This window comes from Cololabis saira, chromosome 5 (assembly GCF_033807715.1).
Source record: "Cololabis saira isolate AMF1-May2022 chromosome 5, fColSai1.1, whole genome shotgun sequence".
Lineage (NCBI taxonomy): Eukaryota > Metazoa > Chordata > Actinopteri > Beloniformes > Belonidae > Cololabis > Cololabis saira.
In genome coordinates this window covers 50,753,754-50,778,313 of record NC_084591.1, presented here as the reverse complement: position 1 = coordinate 50,778,313, position 24,560 = coordinate 50,753,754, and the positions used below count along the sequence as shown (strand labels likewise).

Here is a 24,560-nt window from a genome sequence, read left to right as displayed (position 1 = left end):
GCACCCTCGTGTCTAAAAATGGCTCAAAAACTAGCTAATTCAACGGGTTTCATGTTTGTGTGTGCACATATTTATCCACACTGAAGAGCAGCTACGAACAATCGAATCTGGCCGCTGGACAGAGCGCTGGTGATCCAGACCAGGTCCAGAGTCTTGAAGGGAACCAGGACGAAGCTGACGTTGGCCGCCAGGTTCTTGGCGCTCTCCGGGTACATGAAGTGGTGTGTGGTGTGGCTGCCGGCGTCCTCCTCGTAGCCCACCGTCGGCGCCAGGTTGATCCTGGGAAAGACAGAGTGACCACGTTTACATGCAGTCAGAATTCAGGTTAAGGTCAATATTCTGGTTACTGAAACATTGGGAATATTCCGTTTACATGCGTGAGCTAACAGGGTTATCCCTGTTTACATGGTAATTAATCATTCAGGATATCGGGATCAAACCAGCGACACACGGAGAATGTAATTACGCAATTCCTGTCATTTCTGTTTCTTCTTCCTGTATCCAAATCCAAAACAACAACAACAGCAGCACGGCGGAAGATGAACAGAAGTCGTTTTGTTTCTCGACCTGTAGTTCTCCTTTTTCAGCATCTTCCAGCGGAGCTTGATTTGGTCTGGTGTTCGTCCTGCTTCACGCTACTTTTCTCTCACCTTCTTTTAAATCTCACTATTTTTTTATTTATTTATTTATTTGCACAATGACAACAGTAAAGTTTTTTTTTTATCATACAAGGACAAATAATTTGTGCAGGAGAGGAAAAGAAGCCCGAAGGGCTTATAAAAAATCCTCCCCCTCAATACAAAATCACCAAAACAAATCAATCAATAGAAAAAGAATAGAAAGGAAAAGAATAGGTAAAAGAAACAAAGAAAAATACAATAAACACCCAAACAAAAATATCTATGAAATGGCAATTTCATTTTAGTACGAATGGCCTGTTAATTTTGTCTATATAAAAGATACACCATTAAGTTGGTCCTAAACATTTTTAAGGATGACGCTAACTTAAGAGATCTATCTAAACAGTTCCAAAGTTGAGGGCCATGGAATTTGATAAAGGATTGGTGACTGTAGGTACGACAAAGAGGTAAATGAAAGTTCTTCCCACCTCTAACTGAATAAGAATGAATATCCGATGATAACAGAAAAAAATTATGAAAAGTGCCTGGAATGTCTTGTTTGAAATGAATGAACTTAAACATAAACAGGAATGTTTAAAACATATTAATAGAAAAAATGGATAATTTAAATTTGTTAAATAATGGTGCAGAAGGTGCTTGATGAGAAGAAAATGAGACATTCTCAAGAATCTTTTCTGAATTAGAAATAATTGGTTGAGGTACGAAGAATAAGAAGCGCCCCAAACAATGTTGCAATACGTCAAGTATGGATAAATTAGACTATAATATAATATCATGAGACAGGACTGATTAACTAAGAAAGAAACTCTTCTAATAATACCATAGGATTTCATAATTTTTTTGCATACATACTCAATATGTTTTCCCCAGGACAATCTTTCATCCACTAGTACACCAAGAAATTTTACACATGAAACTTGTTGGATTTCAATATTATTAATTTCATTGAATGCGGTCTTAAACCTATGAATAAAGGATTGATAAGCCTTGTTGGCATGCTGCTGATCATAAACATCATCCCATCCCAATTTACGAAAGCCTATTCTGACATTTGAACCCTCGTGTTTGAGACTATTACTTTTAGTGATGTGAAATACAGGAAAGTGGTCAGAAATGTCAGAACATAATATTCCTGAGTTACCTGGATAATCAACTATATTAGTTATAATGTTATCAATAAGAGTAGCTGTTGTACAGGTTACTCGGGTTGGTTTATCAATAAGAGGAAAAAAATAAGATGAATATAATACATTTAGAAAATTAACAGTAGCAAAATGGCTCTCAGTATTGATCAGATTGATGTTGAAATCTCCAAGCAAATAACAAAGTTTACCTTCCTTATTGATAACATCCAGTAAAGTTGTGAGTGTGTCATTGAAAGAATTAACTTCTGCATGAGGTGGACGCGATAAATACAACCAATTATGACATTTCTGTTACCATAAACCGGGCAGACTATTAATTCCAAAAAGACGGATTCAAATTCAGTTTCCTTTGAGTATAATTCCAAATCTTTCCTTAATTTGAATTGATATTGATTATGAACAAAAACAGCAACTCCTCCTCCAACTCTTTCCTTTCTATTTGAGAATACTAACGTGTACTGAGGTATGTTGTACAGCTCAACACTTTCATCAGAGAGCCATGTTTCCGTCAAAGCAATGATTGAAAATTCATGTTTAAGAGTTGATAAGAGATGTATAAATAGATCATTATTTTTAGGAAGGCTGCGTATATTTAAGTGAATTGTAGAAAAAGCATTGAATTTACTGGTTAAGTTGTCAGTCAACGTTTGAAATTCCTCTTCATTATAGTAGTTACATGAATTAGACTCACTATTAAATCTGCTAAAGAAATCTGGGTCATGTAAATCCATACAATCCTTAGAATTATAATCATTTGCGGTGAATGGGCTGAAAGATCCAACCATGAGAAGATCATGTTGAAATCATCTCCAGTGCATACTTGTTGAGGTTAGACATCTCCCTGACTATCCCGGTACAATCTTCAGATGTCTTTTTGCCAGTATCTAGCGCAGGACACAGCTGATGAACCAGGGCTCATATTGGGGTTTTTAAAAACCGGAATATGAGCAAATTCCAGTTATTCATTGGGGTTATTGGTGTTTACATGGCCGTGCAAAACCGGGTTATTTCTAATATTCCGGTTAGAAAAGGGTTATTGATGCATGGAAACATAGTCACTTATTATTGCTGCATCTATAGACAAGTTTTTGAGCCGTTTCCGCTCTACTTCCTGAAGTCCTCCCGTCAGTGCTATCCACTTCCGTTCTGGCGGACTACCGTTTTGCAGAGTGCCGACATAGCACTGACAAAGAGGAACTAAATGGATATTTCACAGAAGAAAAGTGGTTGGGGAACGACGTGTGTGGTGGTTGGTTGTAAGAACTGGAGAAAGCACCTGAACGCGTTGTTAGATAGAGAGTTCTACGACCACAAACCAGCTACGAAGAGGCAATGTCCATGCGCCAAGTCCAAATGCAAAAAGGAGAGGGAGGGAGCAGAAGAGAGAAAGAGAGAGAGAGTAAAAAAAAGTCAAATATTTCCCTTAAACAGATTTATAAGAGGGTAGGGTGATTTGATATCTTACCTTAAAATGAACTTGATTAATTAATCCATCAGTGGCGAACAGCCTCGTTAATAGCCTGACTCCCGCTTTCCCTACCCGTTCCTTCTCCCTCTACTGCCGGGGCAACATTGGACCCATCACTTCCTTCTTTCTTTTTTTAAATTGCGTGGTTGTCTGCTTCCTTTTCATTTTTTTGTAGTTATTGTATATGTATTAAGTAATCGAATAAATCAATACAAATAGAGTAATTCCATAAATGTATTTAAAAAAAAAACACATTTACATTTTCCCCTGAAGCCGAGGTGTCTAAATGACAATACAATTTAATTTAATATCATTCCACCACTGTTTTCATCTGTAATATTATAAGACAGTGTGCTTAAATGTTAAATGAATGCTGCATTCAAACTTACACATTGACTCGGACAGCAACTTTCTCCCACGTCTCTCCTTTACTACTGCAGCTGTTTTTTTTCCTGAAATATGCTCTCATACTCGCCATACGCAAGTATTAACACTTCTAACTCCAGTGGCGTGAAGTATGTGGATCTTCAGATGCAAACTAATGTTTCCTCAAAGGGATTTTGTAAATTGAAATGTTAAATAAAGTTTAAAAAAAGAAAGAAAAAGTATGTGGATCTTTTGTTGTCGCCGGTTGCCACGGTGAATCGTTGTATCAGGGCTCTATTGATGATGGCTTTTTATTTTCTTCATGCACGCGCTTAACTCAAGGTGAACAAACTCAGAGTTGACTGAACTAACTCATATCCTTTTCTGGAACCCAAAACTCTGAGTTTCCTATCTCAGGATAAGTCAACTCAGAGTTCAGGTTTAGACTCAGAGTTTGTTGAACCTGCTTTGTGAAACGGACCCCAGGTCAGCAGATTTAATAAGTCAAAACGTTCAGCCTCCAGATTATTCAATAATCTGATCGTTTGCTAATCTTTCCTAATCTGCACTGCTCCTGACACGCGTGGTGCGGTCATTACTGAAATGAGTTGGTTTGCACCTGAGATGAACACAGTCTGGGGAGGTCGACTCTCCGGTCTGCACCATTTAGGATTTTCAGACATTCAGACAAGTAAAGCTGCACCTCAACTACGACATTTGAAGGAGACATGTGACTCTCCACCACCAAGAAATACATGTGCGTGGAAAGAGCCAGTAGTGAGAAAGTTAAATGATGAGAAAATGTTTAGGTAGCCATGGCAGCCATGCTAGTCACTGACTGCCATGGCTGCTGGGCACTCAACTTGAAATCATTTGTGTCTGGGCCCATGGAAGCAGAGCAGTGGCATCCCTCCCTAAACGTAGGGCCTCATCTTCCAACGGGGGACGCATTTTGCGCGAGGGGACGCATATGCGTAATAAATGCGCATATGCGCTACCGTGAAGAGGAGGGGAGAAAAGAGATCTGAATGGTGTGAGTAATCTGGCTGTGCAGATTACACCTGGCACCTGAAATCTGACCAATCAGAAGGTGCCGGCAGGCTCTTGAGGAGATTTCAACTTTTCATCCAAAAGACATCACAAATCAGGAGCGAACAAGAGAGGAAAAAAGGCAAAACACGAGGAAACTCGTGCTTCACTTGAAGGTGGGGATGTTGTTGAAATAAAACTTTGTAGCACAAACACCTGAACTGCCGCTCATTAGATACGAGTCTTCAGTCTCTGTCTAGACGGGAGGATTGTGTTTTTCCAGCAGCCCTGATGAACATTTATTGAACGCCTTGTTAACGCCCTCTGCATTCACCTCTGTTGAAAAAGAGTGGTCACATGACCAGTTAGTGGTCGTATATATGCTACAAACTTTAGCCAATATAATAAATTGGTTATAATTGTATATCAATTTATATTGTCAAGAAGTTTGACTATTTTAAGGAGATAAATGTGCATCTGTAAAAGTGACACGTTTAGCTCTGATTTCAGACCTGCTAGACCTGCTTTCAGTTCTTTGTGGGGGATTGAGGTGGAGGAAACTTTCTTTTGATGAGTAATTGATCGCTATTTGTGACTTGTTTCTTTCAGTTTTAAGTGTTTTATATAATATTTATTATTTCAGGTTGATTATTTTTTAATCTCATTTGACTCATACAGTCAAACTACTTTATCTACCGTACATTTGTTATTATTGACAAGTTAAATAGCATGTTGTTATTTGCATTTGGGATGGGGAGAGGTTTGAGGGTGGGGAGGCCTCCAAATAACTTTTGGCTTAGGGCCTGAATTTGGTCAGGGCTGGCTCTGAGGGGCCGTTATGAGCAGGTCTGTCAGGGACAACAGAAACATGGAGACTGACATGTGTGACTGTCGTATGAAACTGTCATCAGCGTGCAGAACTGGAGGCCTGGTGAGCTGCTGCAGCTGCAGCCCTGCTAGTGTCAGCACTTCTACCCACAGCTTGCTAAGTACAGGCCATCACTGAAGACTCCTGCACCGCCTCAGGAAAGACAGCACCTCCACTCCAAGGCTGTTCCATATCAGTCCTCATTGCTCACTCCACCAGCACTTTTCTCAGTTCCACCCAGCAGTCGGTACCTGCACCACTCAGCTCTATCTGCACATCGAGGCGTTAGCCTATATACTGCACTGGAGATGGGATTCACCAGCTGGAGAAGCGATGCATTTACGTAAATACAAGAAATGGCAAGAAAATGGGCATAGAGTGCACTGACCCATATGCAGGGGAATAAAGAGGAAGCTTGTTCAGAGAGCTGGCGTGAAAAGCAATGCAGGCATGTGGCTGGTGGTGCGTGGGACTGCTGTGGACAAGCTGCAGCTCAGAAAACAAATGGAAATGAAAGCACAGAGATGAGATCTGGGAATGAGAGATGGAAGCTGCAGGCCACCCACACAGGTCCGTGGAGAACGCTGCCGTATAACAGAGGCTTTGGCCTTCAGAGCACAAACACATAACAGCAGCCGCTCCTGCTGTGTGACGGGACTATCTGTGTGTTCTCACAGCAAACACACTCTGGCTCTGCAGGAACAGCACGGAGCTGTGCTGATGAGCCTGGCCGCTCAGGAATCCGGCCCAGGAATTCCAGGACAGACGGACTCCTGCCTTCATGTACATGTGTATGTTGGAGACACAGGGAACAGTGGGAGCTTCAGCTTCTGTGGACAAAGCGCTTTTTGATGCCCACAAGGGTTGGGCCACCTCTGCAAGATTACTATTGCAACAACACATCATCAGTAGGGTAAAACTAACCTGTCTCACGACGGTCTAATGCCAGGGGCAAATGGAGGACGGCATTAAACATAGAGATTACATTTAGCATTAGACGGACACATCTGCGCGTTGCACACACGCATCATATATGCCGCTTTTCCACTAGTACCTACTCAGCCCGGCTCGCCTCCACTCGGTTTGGTTCTTTTCCACTAGGGGTCTAACGTGCAGAGTAGATACTTTTCTGTATCTACTCTTCCGAGGTTCTAAGAGGCTGAGTCGGCTGTATCTGACGTCATCACACTACAGGCCACTGATTGGTCGGGGGGTTGGAGTCAGACGTCTAAGTCAGGATGTGACATCAGCGAAAGAGCAACTCTGACGCAACTCTTCTGGTTCATTTTATTCGACGAGCAATGGCAGCAGAAGTCTGTTCTGGTCCAACTCTGAGGTGCAGATGTTCATAAACCTGGTGCTGAGGAGAGAATTAAAAAGGGATCTAGACGGGTGATAAAAAAATTTGAAAAGCGTCGCTTGAAGCTTCTCTCACTCTCATTTTATAACTTGATATGGAACACAAGCCACAGACCCAGCAGCACATCTATCATCTCCTCCAGGTTCTACATCTTTAGTGTTGTCGTCTTCTTCGTTTAGATACACAATCAAATACGTCACAGCAGCTTCACTCCAACCTCCTACTTCTGCTCCAGGTGCTGAATTGTTATGGAAAAGAAACCAGGCCGAGTTGAGATGAGTAGAGCCGAGTAGGTGCTAGTTGAAAAGTGTCAATAGATGATGCCTCTCTCCTCCTCGTCTCCCAGTTTCATCCACCATCTCTAACTAATTCAGAACGTCCTGCGCTCTAGTGCTGTGGGCTTATGTAGTCCATCCGTCTAACCTCATGATGTAGCTGTGTCTGTCGATGGTCGCCCCGTATCCGGCACCGCGGAGGTTTCCGGAATTCCCCACCACGGCGCAGCGGAGGCACCGTCCAGGATCCCAGGAGCCGTACGGCGACCTTCCGGGAATCACCTGCAACAGGCGGTTGGAACCGGGTCAGACACACTGGACTTGGACCATCTAGTTAGGAAGAGGTTTAGACATGTCCCCCCAGGAGAAGACCTCAAGGCGGACTCAGGACACACTAGAGACGTTTACACACAGTCAAAATTGGGGTTAAGGTCAATATTCTGGTTACTGAAACATTGGGAATAATCTGTTTCCATGCGTGAGCTAACAGGGTTATCCCTGTATTCCTGTTATCATTCTTGGTCCAGAGCATCTTAGGAAGGGATTAAATGTTGTTGCGATGGCTTCCAGTGCAACTGTGAGAAACCTTGGTGTTGTTTTTGATCAGGATTTGTCGTTTAAACCATATGTTAATCAGGTTTGTAAAATAGCGCCTTGGACGAGTCAGCTGAGGAGAGGGAGGCCGGGGCCTCTCTGCTCAAAACCCCAACCCGGATAACAGGAAGAACTCCTCCTGTGACTCAGACCAAATGCAGAAGATGCCTCCTGATGCCTCCTGTTCTCAATGCCAGAGTGAATACTTTACATGAAAAACACATGAGCTGCTTCTGCTTTCAGGCAGAAAAAAAAACAAGATATTCACATTATTAGTGTGACAGCAATGTGCTGTGTTGATTAAACAAAAGATTTACAAACACAGACAAGTCACAAAGCTAGTGTCTAATGTCCTGGTTTCCTCTCATGAAGCAATGACTGTGCTCATTTAAATGGACCATGAATGTATAATTTAAAATACCTGGAATAGTCTGAGCAGCACCTGCTGGATGCTGTGAGGTTTAAACTGGGGCTGCAACATCTGCAGAGAGAGAGAAAGAGCACGGTTAGAATCTGCCCCTCCCCTGTCTGACAGCAGACTTTAAGGATGCTCTGGGTCCATGCATATGTGAGGATTTGTCTGCATTCATTTGCAAATAAGCAGCTGCTTGTGCTGACCGGTGTGTGCAGGTGGCAGTAGGAGAAAGGATGAACAAAAATCACCAAAAAAGGAGCAGCCAGACTTCATCTTAACCTATGACTATAGACCTATAGATCTTTCTATAGACCACTTACAGCAATGGAATAAATATAGACTTGTATGTTTGTGTAAAAACAAAAAAATTCCCTTCGTCCTTTCCAGGACCTTCAAACGAGGGCAATACACACTCAGACGGAAAAACACGATTAAAAAGATAACCCATTACACTGTTTTTACTTCTTTAACAAATGTGGGAATAAATGTGGGTAAAACCAAATTTAGCAGCAATAATTTGTAATAAAATGTTTCTATATGACATTATGTGTTTGTCACGTCACTGTGGAGGAATATTAGCCGATTAATTTTTACAGCACGGCTCAGTTCACCTGTTAGTGTGGAGCTCTCTAAAGATCCCATCAGAGTAGTTCCATCCGACTGCACTGTTGCAACAGCTTCATCATTTCATGAAAAAATGAGCCCAAATGACCACAGCTCCACTTCCGTACTTGACAGTTGAGGAGTCCTGGGCATTACAGCCAAAACTCTTCACTTTGGTCTCGTAGGTTTAAAAGCACATTATTCAAAAATCTTACTGTTTACTAAGAAGCAATTTTAAAAATTCAATTCAATTCAGTTTTATTTATATAGCGTCTCACTAACATGACCCCCGAGCAATTATGACATAAATAATGACAGAAAAAGTATGAGAGCACAGCTGGGGGTTTCAGAGACACTATCAGTGAACTGCGTCACATCAACAGCAGCCGGATGCTAAGTGCTTTTACATTTCTTTTATTTTTTGAAAAATAAAAAAAGAACAAAACGACACAGTACTGTGTGTCATGTCATGTGTCCAGACATGGGATTTTTCTTCTTTTTTTTTTTCACAAAATGAATGTCAGTCTTACGGAAGAGTATTAGGGCCATGCATTAGAAAAAAGTCGAAATGTCGAGATTAATGTTGAAATACGATTTCAAGAATAAAGTCGAAATTTCGTGAATAAAGTCGAAATTTCGTGAATAAAGTCGAAATTTCGAGAATAAAGTTGCCTGTCATTTGTCATTTGCCTTGGAGCTTGAAGGAACAATAAGGGGATGAGAACACAAATAGGCTGTTTATTATACATTTATATAACACGGATGCCTGCTCTCGCCTTAAGCTTTAAACGGCAGAGCTTATATTTTATTCACTCATCTGTCTGAGCACTGCTTGTGTTAACCTTTTTTTTTTGCTTCTTGTACCTTTCAGACTTTTCAGACTATTTCAGACTTGACTATTTGCTTTATTGCTTCATCAATTACGTTCTACGGTTGTAACAGCAAGTGGTTTTTGGAGACTTAAGTCCTGCTTTGGTTCAGTAAAACACTTCTGTTTACAAAGTTAGCTAAATCAGGATTTGTGTATATTACTTAGACACAACATTAAGGCATTGATGATAAGTGTGTGTGAGGCCTGTGTGTCCATCTTGGTTGTGGTTTTGATACATTAGCGGGCAGCAGGATCCTCCTCCGGGGTCATTAAGCTCGCTGAAGTCATTTGCAGTTTTTAAGAGTAAATGGTCCTTTTTTCAATTCACCACTCTTTCAACCATGAAACCCTGGTGCAAATGCAACACTCTGATTGGCTTTGTTCTTCCCCACTCAGGCCATGAAAATGTGGCACTGATGGATTCTCCTGCAGTGGTCTGAGAAGCTACTGCAAACTTCAGAGTGATATCCAGTTGATTGATGTGTAAGAATTTCAATAATGCTCTATTTTGATGAGCCTAGTTGTTTTTTATTATAATTATGTGTAAACTGTATCTACAGTTTAAAGATTATATTATAACTATATTATAATATACGGTCAACAGCCCGTCTACATCCCTTTTTTAATTTTCTCGCCAGCCACCAGGTTTATGAACATCTGCACCTCAGAGTTGGATCACCAAACAGACGTTTGTGCTGTATAATAAAATCGCAGCGAGCCGCGAGTCGCCTCGCGCTGACTCCTGCTTCCTGATTCAAACGTTTGACGGCCCCGCCCCCCGACCAACAAGGGGCCTGTAGTTTGATGACGGCCCCGCCCCCCCCCGACCAATCGGTGGCGAGGAGGGTGGTGACCTCAGAAATAGTCCCGGCTCAGCCCGGTTAGAACCTCGCCAGAATGGTTACAGAAAATGCATCTGCTCGGAGCGGCTCTACCCGCCTCAGCCCTAGTGCAAAAGCGCAAAACGGGGCCGTGGCGGGTAGAACCAAGGTGAAGCGGGACTAGTGCAAAAGGGCCATAAAGGCTGAGTTATGGTTCTGTGTCAAAACGACGCCGTAGGGTACGCGTCGACACGTACCACACGCCGTCACTGACACCTTCACTGACCTGCACCTCCCAAAAATTGTAACTACGCGTCGAGGCGACACAGACCGAACGCAGACGGAGAGGGTGATTGGTTCGCTTGGTAGCAACACATTTGCGGTTTCCGGTTTGAAGCAGTCGTGAACTTTCAGCGCTCTTTTCTTCGTGTATGTGTGATTTTTTTTTGTTTTGGTTTTTTGCACAATAGTTGTCCTTATCTCTTTCATTCACTGTGACCGGAAAAGTCGGATAAACCATTCAGGAAAAGATCGCGACCTAGCGGTCGCGGGGGGTACTGCACCGCGGAGAAATGGAGTGACGGAGAAGTCCCAAGGGTTCACGACGGCGTCACGGTGACGGCGTCACGGTAACGGCGTCACGGTGACGGCGTCACGGTGACGGCCTCACGGTGACGGCCTCACGGTGACGGCCTCACGGTGACGGCCTCACGGTGACGGCCTCACGGTAACGGCGTCGATTTGACGCAGAACCATAACTCGTTAATGCTGGCCGTTCCTCTGAGGTGCTCCTTTTCACTCATATCCATCCACTCCATATGAAAACCTCAACCTCGTCATCTCTGCCTCCTCCAGCTCTGCTTCCCGTCCATTATGGAAAAAATTTTCTTCGCTTGAAAACACATATTTTGTTGTCGTCAGGGACTACCACTCCAAAGACAAGAAAAAAAGAGAACGCAAGCAGCCCTGTCACTTTGGTTGGCGCAGAGAAATGAAGTGACGGAGAAGTCCGAAGGGTTCACGACGGCGTCACGGCAACGCCGTAGGCTCTGTGTTGGTTTAACGCAGAACCATAATTCAGGCTTGAGGTGGTCAGGATGTCAGCAGGCATCCACCAGCAGTGCTGAGTGCTGCAACTCTAGTGACATCAGTTGTTAAGCATGTTTAGCTTATATCTTAGTGTAATAACATTTCTATTTTTACACTGTGGTGAGATTGGTGCGAGGTTTGATATCAGTCTGTTTCAAACGCAGCATCATCAGCCCAGTCCGGACCGGTGAAAACGGAGAGCCTGTCCAGCAGTGGTGTAAAGTAACGAAGTACAAGTACTTCGTTATTGTACTTAAGTAAGATTTTTGAGAATTTGTACTTTTATTGATACTTTCATTTTTCTGTACTTTTACTTTGTTACATTTTCAAGGAAAAAATCGTACTTTTAATCCGCCATATTTAAAATTGGACACGTCGTTACTCGCTACAAATTAAAGAACAGCACAGCAGGGGCTGATTTGTGGTTCCGCGTTACACCGGCGCAGAGCTACGGCGTAGGGTACGCGGCGACGCACACCCTACGCTGTAGCCTACGGCGTAGGGTGTGCGTCGATTTAACGCGGAACCATAAGGCGGACGGGAAGGAAGGGGGGCGCGTGAATATACCGAGAAGGAGCCGCAGCTCCCGGGAGAGTTGCGCCGCAGAGGCGGGCCGGAAGGCCGGAGGAACCGTCGGCGCGTCGAGTACCGATGAGGACTGAAGCCTGAATTATGGTTCCGCGTTAAATCGACGCAGAGCCTCGCCGTAGGGTACGGGCCCTGCGTTGGTGTAACGCGGAACCATAAATCAGCCTTGAGCGGCAGCCGAGGCATGTCCATGAGCACCATTCTTTGATTCCACCCCTTCTAAGGTGGTTTTGGCATTTAAAAGTTCAAAAGTCTCATCCTTTATCAGCTGGCGTTGCTTGATGTTGTCACTGCATACTTCAAGCTGGCGGTGTACCTGTCAGCGGGGCCAATGGGGTACAGCAGCAGTGATGAGCAAAGGGAGAAATTAAAATGGGGTAATGGAGACAAACGCTAAAGGGGTCAGAATAATATCACCATTATTTAGAGTTGTAAGCAAATTCTTGGATTCTTAATTTCTTTGCAATCCTTTTGAAAATAATTTTGTACTTTGAATTTTCTACTTTGTACTTTGTACTTTGTACTTTTTACTTTTGTACTTAAGTACATTTTACACCATGTACTTTTGGTACTTTATTATATTTAAGTTGAGGTACTTTTATACTTTTACTTAAGTAATGTTCTTAATGGGTACTTTTTACTTTTACTTAAGTAATTTTCAAGCAGAAAATTTGTACTTTTACTTAAGTACAATATTTTTGTACTTTTTCCACCTCTGCTGTCCAGTCACACAGGAGCGCTCTACAACGGCCAACAGACTCACTCACAGACAGCCAGCCAGTTAGCCAGCCAGCCAGCCAGCCAGTTAGCCAGCCAGTTAGCCAGCCAGCCAACCAGCCAGTTAGCCAGCCAGCCAGCCAGCCAGTTAGCCAGCCAGTTAGCCAGCCAGCCAGCCAGCCAGTTAGCCAGCCAGCCAGCCAGCCAGTTAGCCAGTTAGCCACCCAGCCAGCCAGCCAGCCAGCCAGCCAGTTAGCCAGCCAGCCAGCCAGTTAGCCAGCCAGCCAGCCAGCCAGCCAGTTAGCCAGCCAGTTAGCCAGCCAGCCAGCCAGCCAGCCAGCCAGCCAGTTAGCTAGCCAGCCAGTTAGCCAGCCAGTTAGCCAGTTAGCCAGCCAGCCAGTTAGCCAGCCAGCCAGCCAGCCAGCCAGCCAGTTAGCCAGCCAGCCAGCCAGCCAGTTAGCCAGCCAGAAAGTTAGCCAGCCAGTTATCCAGTTAGCCAGCCAGCCAGTTAGCCAGTTAGTCAGCCAGTCAGACAGCCAGCCAGTTAGCCAGTTAGCCAGCCAGCCAGTTAGCCAGTTAGCCAGCCAGCCAGCCAGCCAGTTAGCCAGCCAGCCAGCCAGCCAGTTAGCCAGCCAGCCAGTTAGCCAGTCAGCCAGTTTAGAGGCATACAAATATTGTGAGGGCACATTTTAACAACCAGCATCAAGAACATTTCTGCTTTGTCTGCTCTTTTCAATCAAAGTTTCATTTTCTATAGTAAAACCAAACCTTGGCCTTGGCCAGGAATTCACCCCAGCTTGCAAAGACAGAGCACCGACACACAAAACACCTACGCATGGGAAAGGATATGGCCCCAAGACCAACAGTTCCATCAACACTTGGCAGCCAGTGTGCATAGCTCCTCTTCTTCCTCATGACCACCACTTCCTTCCCCCCTCTCTCCCCCACAGCACTCCTCATTTCATTTTACTCTCTTTTGTCACCACTTCCTTTGCACCCACCACTGGCCTTAATTCTCCAAACACAGCTTTCATTCCCTTAGATCTGAATCCTTTCCAACAGTCCCCAAGCTCTCGTGTCTAATTCCTTTTCTTTAATTTGCCTGGCTTCCTCTCTCTGTTTCTCCTCCTCTTCTTGTCTTTCTTCATCTCTCCAAAGGGAGGCATGTTCACCGCGCAGCACACCAGCACTGATCACAGACCACTAATCTGCCCCCCTCATCTGACTTGGTTTCTCAGACTCTTTTTTACCCCCATCTTCCTCCATTCCTCCGTTTCCTGTCCTCCACATCCGACTACCTAGCCTACCTCTGCTCGTTTGACATTCAGAAACATTGTTGTTCAATGATTTTTGGCAGATCTTTCCTGGCAGCGGCTCCAAATGTCATATTGTTTTCAACTGGTCTTCCGAAGGAGCACCCTGACACGACCAGGTTGGAGTATTGATCCTCACCATACCAGACACACCACAGCATGGATATAATGGCGCTTTTCCACTAGTACCTACTCAGCCCGACTCGACTCTACTCACCTCGGTTTGGTTCTTCTCCACTAGCGGTCTAACATGCCGAGTAGATACTTTTCTGTATCTATTCTGCCGAGGTTCTAAGCTGCTGAGTCGGCTGTATCTGACATCATCACACTACAGGCCACCGATTGGTCAGGGGGTTGGAGTCAGACGTCTGAGTCAGGATGTGACATCAGCAAAAGAGCGACTCGCGGCTTCTTGTTCATTTTATTCAACCAGCAACGGCAGCACAAAAGTCTGTTTCATGATCCAACTCTGAGGTGCAGATGTTCATAAACCTGGTGCTGAGGAGAGAATTAAAAAGGGATCTAGACGGAGATAAGGAACGAACAGATCTACCAGGAGCTCTGTCTCTTCATAGCTGCTCACGGCTCCACAACTGGCTGACTTTTTTTTTTTTTGACACAAACTAACAAAAATTAAAAAGCGTTGCCGCTTGAATCTTCTCTCACTCTCATGTTTTAACTTGATATGGAACACAAGCCACAGACCCAGCAGCACATCTATCATCTCCTCCAGGTTCTACATCTTTAGTGTTGTTGTCTTCTTCGTTTAGATCACACAATCAAATACGTCACAGCAGCTTCACTCCAACCTCCTTCCTCTCATCTGGGTATCGAAAGAAACGAGGGCAAGGTGAGGCGAGTCGGGCTGAGTAGGTACTAGTGGAAAAGTGCCATAAGCTATAACTAATGGCGCTTTTCCACTAGCACCTACTCAGCCCGACTCGCCTCGGGACGGCTTTTTCCCCGTTTGTTTTTCCACAGCCAGGTGAGAAGTGGGCAGGTTGGCGTGAAGCTGCTGTGACGTACTCGATTGCGCAACACCTTTATTCGTGTCGGCGCAGATGAGAAATCAGCTGGAGCCGCGAGCGGCTGAGAGTAAAACAGAGCTCCTGGTGGATCTGATCGTTCTTTATCACCCGTCTACATACCTTTTTAATTCTCTCCTCAGCACCAGGTTTATGAACATCTGCACCTCAGAGTTTGATCACAGAACAGACTTTTGCGCTTCAACAGTCCAGATTTTTGAGGTGTCCTGTCTCAAGCACAACATATGATACTCATGATGCCTTGACTGGCTGCACCAGGTGTGCTTGAGACCACACCTGGTTTGCAAATATGTGGTTTTATGAGACATGTTGTTCAGGGGTGTCGAATAATTTGGAAATTGCAATCAAATGTCACTGAAAGTAAGATTTAGTGTTCAGTTCAGAAAAATCACTATTTAAATGGTTATTGACGTTATTGACGTTTGCGCTTTATAATAAAATCACCACGAGCTGCGAGTCGCTTTCGCGCTGATTCCCGCTTCCTGGTTCAAACATCTGACGGCCCCGCCCCCCGACCAATCAGAGGCCTGTAGTGTGATGACGGCCCCGCCCCCGACCAATCAGAGGCCTGTAGTGTGATGACGGCCCCGCCCCCGACCAATCAGAGGCCTGTAGTGTGATGACGGCCCCGCCCCCGACCAATCAGAGGCCTGTAGTGTGATGACGGCCCCGCCCCCCGTCCAATCAGTGGCGAGGAGGGTGGTGACGTCAGAAATAGTCCCGGCTCAGCCCGGTTAGAACCTCGGCAGCCTCGGTACAGAAAAAGTATCTGCTTGGAGCGGCTCTACCCGTCTCAGCCCGTAGTGGAAAAGCGCAAGTCGGGGGCGTGGCGGGTAGAAGCGAGCTGAGCAGGTACTAGTGGAAAAGGGCCATAATCTGCCACACAAGAACTATTCATTTGTAAATTAACGTTTTATATTTACTGTCAATAAATATCAGGGTTAATACGTCATGAAAGGATCCAAACAGTATAACTGCTGGATGTCAATACATAGAAATACTGCCTTTGATTTTGTTTGTTGTTTTTTTTCTAACATTTGTAAGACTCAGAAAACCGGATGAATGTAGTGTAATTATGGAATATTGGAGAAGGGGTAGGATTGAGTACGTTTTACTTCTTCCGACACCCTTTCAGACATGTTAAACAGGATTCATGTGTTATGTGTGTATTGTTATGCATGTGCATGTACATAGGTATGTATAGATAGGTCCGTCTGTGCATATTGGATCTAGATTTATTTTATAGATGTATTTATTTTGTGTAAATTCATTCAAAATAAATTCATTTATTTATATACATTTACAAGGGATTCTATATGTTCAAAATGTGTGTGCATGCATATGTGTATGTATATCTATTTATACTGTAGATTCATACTAGAGTTAACGTTGTTACACAATGGTTTTGACATGTCTGGAATGAATCAATAAATGAAATTAAATTATATCATGTCTTTCAGGAGATATGTATTTTTTTAAATGCCAATTTTATTATTACTCTCTCATGTCTTTTACTGAGGATTCATTTGATTTGACACTGTGTTGTTGATAATTGGCTTATTTCTAGAGCACCCACTCCCACATCACAGACCACGTTTACATGCAGTCAGAATTCAGGTTAAGGTCAATATTCCGGTTACTGAAACATTGGGAATATTCCGTTTCCATGTGTGAGCAAACAGGGTTATCCCTGGTAATTAATCATTTGGGATATCTGGATCAAACCAGCGACGCACGGAGAACGTGATGACGCAATTCCCGTCATTTCTGTTTCTTCTTACTGTATCCAAATCCAAAACAAAAACAATAACAGCAGCACGGCAGATAATCAACAGCCCAGTAGAAGTGGTTTTGTTTCTCGACCCTGTAGTTCTCCTTTTTCAGCGTCTTCCAGCCGAGCTTGATCTGGTCTGGTGTTTGTACAAATCCTGCTTCACGCAACTTTTCGCTCATCTTTCATTACATTTATAAAGTGATTAGTCTCCTCCTGGTCTTGTGTTTCTCTGTGTTTATAAGAACTTCCTGGACTCAAAAGACCAAGATTCCTCGCAAAAAGAACATGCGCAGAAGATAAATTCCTGTTCCGTTTGATGGGGATATTCCGTTAGGCTATACATGACCAAATATTCAGGTTTTAAAAGGAGTAACCCAGGGGTCATATTCAGGTTTTTAAAAACCGGAATATGAGCAAATTCCGGTTATTCAAAGGGGTTATTGTTGTTTACATGGCCGTGCGCAACAGGGTTATTGCTAATATTCCAGTTAGAAAAGGATTATTGATGCATGTAAACGTAGTCAATGCTGTATCACTGATGTGTGCCTTCTGAAATGTGTTTTGGACATCTTGATTCCCTTAAAAAAACCTTAAGCTCTTCCTCTCTACATTACATTTTGAACCTGCAGTAATTGTAGAGGCCTTTTTATTTGACCTCTCAGGTCTTAGGATTCCTCTCTATCCTTTTTGCATCTTGAGCCAGCCATCCGTTATGTCTTTTTACTTCAAAATTCACTAAAGGTGGTTTGAGTGGTGCAGATCCGCTGACTGCAATGTGTATATTGGCTCTCTTGAATAAAGGATCTGCTATAAATTCTAGCGTAAAGCTTGCACGAACCAATCCAAATCTTTTTAAATGCCACCAAGAAAAAAAAAGAAAAACAGCCCATTATATCATTTCACACGGTTCATTCGGTATAATGAATGTGGTTAATTATCTGCACATTTTGTAGGCGCAGGGCCATGAGAGAGCACAGTGTGAATTGTGGCTTTGGAGTGGGTTTGTTTGGCCGTGGTCATCTCTGCAGAGTTGCTCTAACTTCCATTTTCACATCTTTTGTTGAGCGGTACAACTCTTCATTCTGCTGCTTTCTGTTTCTTTCTTAGGAGATATATTGGGACTTTTCTTTCGAAGTTGACACCATATGTATGAATGAACTCTATAGTCTATAGTACCACGGAGATCCAACCGCATGCAGCTGGTTTGAGTGCGAGGAGTCAGACTCTCACCCACCCCTCAGTGGTCTTTTGAAATCCTTATGACAGCTTTGTGCTAAATTCAGGTACAGCAGCGATTATTTGACATAATCGAACACATTTTATTTCACTGTCATTTCCCTTTTCAAATTCTTATGTTTATCTTTAAAATATAAATCTATGTGGATGCTTTGGGTTGGAAAAGTAAAAGCACTCTTAGCTGGTTGAAATGGGCTAAAGACACAAATGTGATGCCAACATTTGTAATCAAACCAGAACCTTAAAGAGCATATTGCAGGTTAGGGTTTTTTCAAAAATTATACCTGACCTTATGTGAAAATGAGTATGTGAGAAGTTAATGTAGGATTTAATATGTTTTACAAGACATAAGGGCACGTATTCAGAGGAAAAAGTGGCTGATTTTAGCAAAGCTCCTACAAACGCTTTTTTTTTCAAACACCGCGTCATATGACGTCACACCAGGGAGACGTCTCCACAGCTCTGCCCCATCGGACTGTGCAGACCCCATACACACGTAGCCGGGTATCTGCTAAACCCAAGATATTTTCCTACGTTTGGACCTGTCATCCACATGAAAACGCAAATAAACGAATGTTTAAAAAAACTCTGGGCAAAGTGAAGATTTTTGAAAACTCCGTTCATGTAGATGCATGTAGACAGAGACAGAGAGTTTTGCGTTTTCGAACGTCACATTATGCTCCAAAACAACAACAAATCTGCTCTGATTCTGACGTCTAACGTGCGACCTTTGTTTACAACAGAACTCCAGATGATCCACCATCTTTCCTCCAAGCTATTTATTAAATAAATGGTCTCTGCTCTTGTTCACCGTTTACTGCGTTACACCGACGCAGAGCCTACGCCGTAGGGTACGCAGCGACGCGCAGCCCTACGCCGTACCCTACGGCGTAGGGCTGCGTCGATTTAACGCGGCAGCTCCGTGGTGGGACGCGGGGGGACTCGGGCTCGGGAGACGCCGCTCCCGGGGAAGCTGCGCCGCGGAGGCCGGCCCGAAGGCCGGAAGAACAGATGATCTACAGGTTTGGAATGCTTATGAATGTGGTCGAAAACGCAGATCTTCGGTTATGTGTGGAAGGTTTTTTTTTTTAACAACGATGTAATGTGGATACAAATTATTTTATAAACGAAGGGGGGGAAATATGCGGTTTTTGATTCATTGATTCACAGGGGTCTCCAACCTGCAATCTGCTCTTTAAGGACACACATTTGATGGTTCAGAAAAGGGTAACCAATCTCTGCTTCATAGATCTCCCATCACATCTCTGATGTGTCTAATATTCATCTCATTAGTTCTTCCTTTTTCTCCTCTCCCTCTCTCCTGGTTCACCGCCTTCCTGCTGCGGTGCGACCTGATGACTTGGCAGCTGATGGCCTGTATTTGCCTTATCCTGCCATTTCAGAGGTGAACTGAGCACGCAGCTTCAAGTCTTAAGGAGCCACTGAAGAACAACATAGAAAATGCTGATTTTACTTAAAATTTCACTACAGTTGGAATCAAAATTAAAGCTGCAAGCAGCTATGAACGGGCCCTCGCACCCTTGTGCATGTTCAGACTGCAGTGGAAGCGCTGGAATGACTTGCATGTAGATTCTTCAGGCCTGGACATTTAGCGGATGAAACCAGCCACGAGTCTGTATGTCAAACCATTCAAAAGTTATTGCAGAAAATAGGAACTATCACATATCGACCAATCAGATGAAGCGGCGGGGCTAATTTGAACCAATTATGTTCAAGGACTCAAAAACATGTCCGATGACACCACCCACGAGTCTTTATGTCAAACCATTCAAAAGTTATAGCAGAAAATAGGGACAACCAATCAGAATAAGGGGCGGGGCTAATTCAGGCCAATGATGATCAAGTACTCAATAAGGAGTCCGATGACACCACCCACATGTCTTTATCACAACCTGTTCAAAAGTTATGGCAGAGAATAGGAACTATCAAATATGGACCAATCCGATGAAGGGGGGGTGCGCTTTTTGGCGTCTATCATCGCCATGGTAACGCTTTTGACTGAGAAAAGTAATGCACATTGTCGCAGGATCAAGACGCACATTTTGATGTATAACACACCTGGGTGCACGTTACGGTTCGGGCCGTATTAACTGCCGAAGGAATGGCATAAATTGCGCCAAAATTACACGATTAATTCAAAATGGCCGACATCCTGTTCGGTCTCGGCCATGGCGCCAAGAAATTTTTCTTTAAGTTGCGACATGATACAGGTGTGTACCGATTTTCGTGCATGTACGTCAAACTGTATTGTGGGGCTTGAGGCACAAAGTTTTCTAGGGGGCGCTGTTGAGCCATTAGGCCCCGCCCATTAATGCAAACCATTAAATATCACATTTTTCACCAGGCCTTCCTTGCGTGCAAAATTTGGTGACTTTTGGGGCACGTTTAGGGGGAAAAAAAGGCCCTCATTTTGTCTGAAAAATAAAAATAAAAACGAGAAAATAAAAATTCCTACAATAGGGCCTTCGCACTGTCAGTGCTCGGGCTCTAATTATTTAACCCCCACTGAAAATTAAGTTTACTGGCAAAATGTACAAATTAACAGCTGTCGGCAATAAATAAATGAAACAATAACCATTTAAATAGTGATTTTTCTGAACTGAACACTAAATCTTACTTTCAGTGACATTTGATTGCAATTTCCAAATTATTCGACACCCCTGAACAACATTTCTCATTAAACCACATATTTGAAAACCAGGTGTGGTCTCAAGCACACCTGGTGCAGCCAGTCAAGGCTTCATGATGCTTGAGACAGGACACCTCAAAAATCTGGACTGTTGAAGCGCAAAAGTCTGTTTGGTGATCCAACTCTGAGGTGCAGATGTTCATAAACCTGGTGCTGAAGAGGGAATAAAAAAGGGATCTAGATGGAGATAAGGAACGACCAGATCTACCAGGAGCTCTGTCTCTTCATAGCTGCTCACGGCTCCAGCTGACTTTTCAGCAGCAGCAGAGACAAACTAAAAACATTAAAAAGCGTCGCTCGTGAAGCTTCTCTCACTCTCATTTTTTAACTTGATGGAACAGGAGTCACAGATCCAGCTGCACATCTATCATCTCCTCCAGGTTCTACATCTGTAGTGTTGTTGTCTTCTTCGTTTAGATCACACAATCAAATACATCACAGCAGCTTCACTCCAACCTCCTACTTCTGCTCCAGGTGCTGAATTGTAGTGGAAAAGAAACCAGGCCGGGTTGAGATGAGTAGAGCCGAGTAGCTACTAGTGGAAAAGTGCCATTACAGACGCAATTGTAATGGCTTGGTCAATACTAGTCTCTGATGCGAAGGACATCAGAGACTAGTCAAAGTCCAAACCTCAAACAAGCTTTCATCTTTTTCATTTTTAAAAGAATTCTGCTTAACTTCAATGCCGATTTAACTTAGATGGAGTTTTTTCTGGATTTTGTGGCAGACGTAAATAAGATAAATGTTTTTAAAAAAACTGGCAAAAGTTGCAAAACTGTATATGCTGCTCTTGTCCACTTAAGGCAAAACCAGACCCTTGGTGGGTCTAAGTGGGCGTTCCCCCTCAACATTGAGAGGGCTTTTAGCATTATATAGTGTGACATTAACATGTTATTAAACATGCATGGAAAAACTTAATTAAAACTCACATTTTGATATCAAATGTGGAAGTACATCCAAGAGACAATTAGTTTATCTCAAAATAAAGCCCTAAACCAGTAACAATCGATTCATAACAAATTCAAATTTAGACGGCGCAAAATAATATTTTCAAAGGCTTGCAGGTTTGCAGGTTCTACATTGCAAGTTTAATCTTTAATGGATTTACCTTGTATTATGTGCACCACCCAGCTAGCAGCAAGCAAACAAACATGATAACCCTTTTAATCAATGAGCTTTAGACTCAGTAAGAAGATTTTGTTATCTTCAGGGAGTCAGCCATGCCGTTCTGTCTGCCTCCCCCATGTTTGTGCTGGCAGCTACTTGGTGATATCATCTGGCCTATCTGCAAAGGTTTCATTTGCACACTTTCTAAAATATCCAACTATCTGCACTGTAGTAGATTAAATTCAGATGAATGACATCTCCAGAGAAAATAGGAACTGAATATGAGGTGTGAATTTCATGCATGGGCAGATACACTGAAGAGATTCTGCATGTCGACCTACGGAGTGAAACTGTGGAACAGCCTGAACTTGGAGCTAAAACAAAGTCAAAACATATCACAATTTAAAAAAAGATACAAAGAAACATTTTATTCAAAATACAGATGCGAATAAACATGTAGATATGTACATTAATATATGTAGATATATAGATTTATATTATGGATATAGATATGTTATATATATAGATATGTTATATGTATATATGGATATATTGAGTTGTATTATATGTACAGTATTTGTGTATCTCTATCTCTATTAATATATATTGATTTATAGTTATATGTAGATATGTCGATATATAGATTTATAGTAATTCTTATGGATATAATTGGGGGTAAATATATAAACCAGTGCATATATAGCATATCTACTCTTATATAGTTATTCAAGTATATTGTTATACCATTGCTGTCTATTGTTCTCTATTATATTGTAGTATTATAGTAAAGTAATGATAATGTAATACTATGCATTATAATTACTTCTATTAGTACATACATACATTGTAGCACAACTAAATGCTGGGCGTTTGTTTTGTTTTGTTGCCTTGATTTACTTTGATTTTAACTATATTTATACAGTATATACATATAATTGAGTATTATATCACTGTATTGAACAGTTATTGAAACTGGTCTTATTATATGTAAGAATGTATGTAAGACTCAGGGGTAGGACTGGATAAGTGTTTACTTCAATCCTACTCTGTTTCGTGCATGTTGGTGGATCTGTGAACTATTATTATATGAAGTGCTGTACATACACATACATATATATATGTATATATATACATATATATATATATATATATATATATATATATATATATATATATATATATATATATTTGTATTCTGTTTTTTCACTTTTTTGTACTCTTTTTTTATCATGCATGTTCGAAATAAAATCTTCAAATCAAATCAAATGAAAATATGTGAACAAGCATTTTTCTCAAATTCTTCTGTAAATAACAATATAAAACAGAAAGTTAGTATAAAATAGAAATATGTGTTGTAATGTTTCCTCCCAGCGCTCTGGTGTGTGGTGAGGTCCAGGGACGGCCGTACTTACCACCCACCAGTAGTAGACGTCCGGGGGCAGCTGCATGTTGTCTCTGGTCCAGACCGGAGAGATATCCGGGTCAAAGTTCTCGTCAAACCAGTCCGAGACTCCGGGGTCTCCAACGCAGCGGGGGCAGGCACACGTCCTCTGCAGCGGGGCGTCGGGGGGGGCCTGCCGGTGAGCCCCCGTGTAGCTAGGAACCAGCTTGACCCGCCGGGACTCCTCCCAGCCGGGCGGCTCCAGGTAGCTGAAGCCCACGCCCCCCCGCAGCGACACGGACAGGAAGAGCGAGGTGAGGAAGATGAGGACCAGCGTTCCCAACAGCACCCAGAGTCTGCGAGAGCATCTCACCTTCCCTCCCTTCTCCACCCCCGCCCCCCCGCCCCCAGCTCCCCCCACCACCACCCCTCCACTCATCCAGGGCCGTAGCTCCAGGAGCCGGGGGGCCCCCCTGGGAAGACCCCCGCTCCAGGACCCCCAGCCCTTGTCCCGGTGGAGCGCCGATGACGGGATGCGGCCCCCCCATGGCCATGCCCCCCCCCCTGGGCCTGCCACTGTCCCCAGCTCAGCCCCTTCCCCTCCCCCTGCAGCCCTTAGCAACCAGCCGGTTAACGCTGGTTAGCGTGACTGGGAGGACCCCCCCCCCCGTCACGTCTGAGCCGCCTCCCAGCGGAGCTGCGACGCAGCGCCTCCCACCCGGTCCGGGGCTCCTCTGGTCCACCGCCGGCTCAGGCACAGCAGCTGTGACCCCCCCCCCCCCACTTCCTTCACACAGCTTCTCCCACCTTCACTTCATCCTTCTCTCTTCACTCCATAACTTTCCCTTTCCTGCTTTCTGCTTTCTTCATCTTCATCGTTCCATTCTTCCAGCGTCAGGGGAAAGCCGTGGATGGATACAGCAGGTCTGTCTCCTCTGCCGTCGATGTGCAGGCTGCGCTCAGCTCCGGCATTCAGCTCCGCGTTCAGCTCTCTCTTCTCTGCACTGAGGCGATGTAGCTGGTGAAGGTTGGCAGAGCAGCGGAGAGCAGTGAGAGAGGGAGGGAAGAGGGGGGGCGGGGGGGGGGGGTATCTATCCTGAAGGGTGTTCCATCGTGGCTCTAGCCGTCCCCTCTTGCCCTCTT

The 24,560-nt window shown here is 43.7% G+C and overlaps 1 protein-coding gene across 1 annotated transcript in view; it reads right to left on the bottom strand.

The window, feature by feature from the left end:
- Positions 1 to 23,856, bottom strand: part of st3gal2 (ST3 beta-galactoside alpha-2,3-sialyltransferase 2) — a 34,469-nt gene extending 10,613 nt beyond the window's left edge. The window contains exons 1-4 of the mRNA XM_061722342.1: positions 23,449 to 23,856; positions 8,168 to 8,227; positions 7,301 to 7,434; positions 100 to 279 (exon numbers count right to left, since the gene is read on the bottom strand). Of these exons, the coding sequence (XP_061578326.1) occupies positions 100 to 279; positions 7,301 to 7,434; positions 8,168 to 8,227; positions 23,449 to 23,856 (782 nt within the window). The remainder of the gene's footprint in view (positions 1 to 99; positions 280 to 7,300; positions 7,435 to 8,167; positions 8,228 to 23,448) is intronic.
- Positions 23,857 to 24,560: the final 704 nt, after the last annotated feature.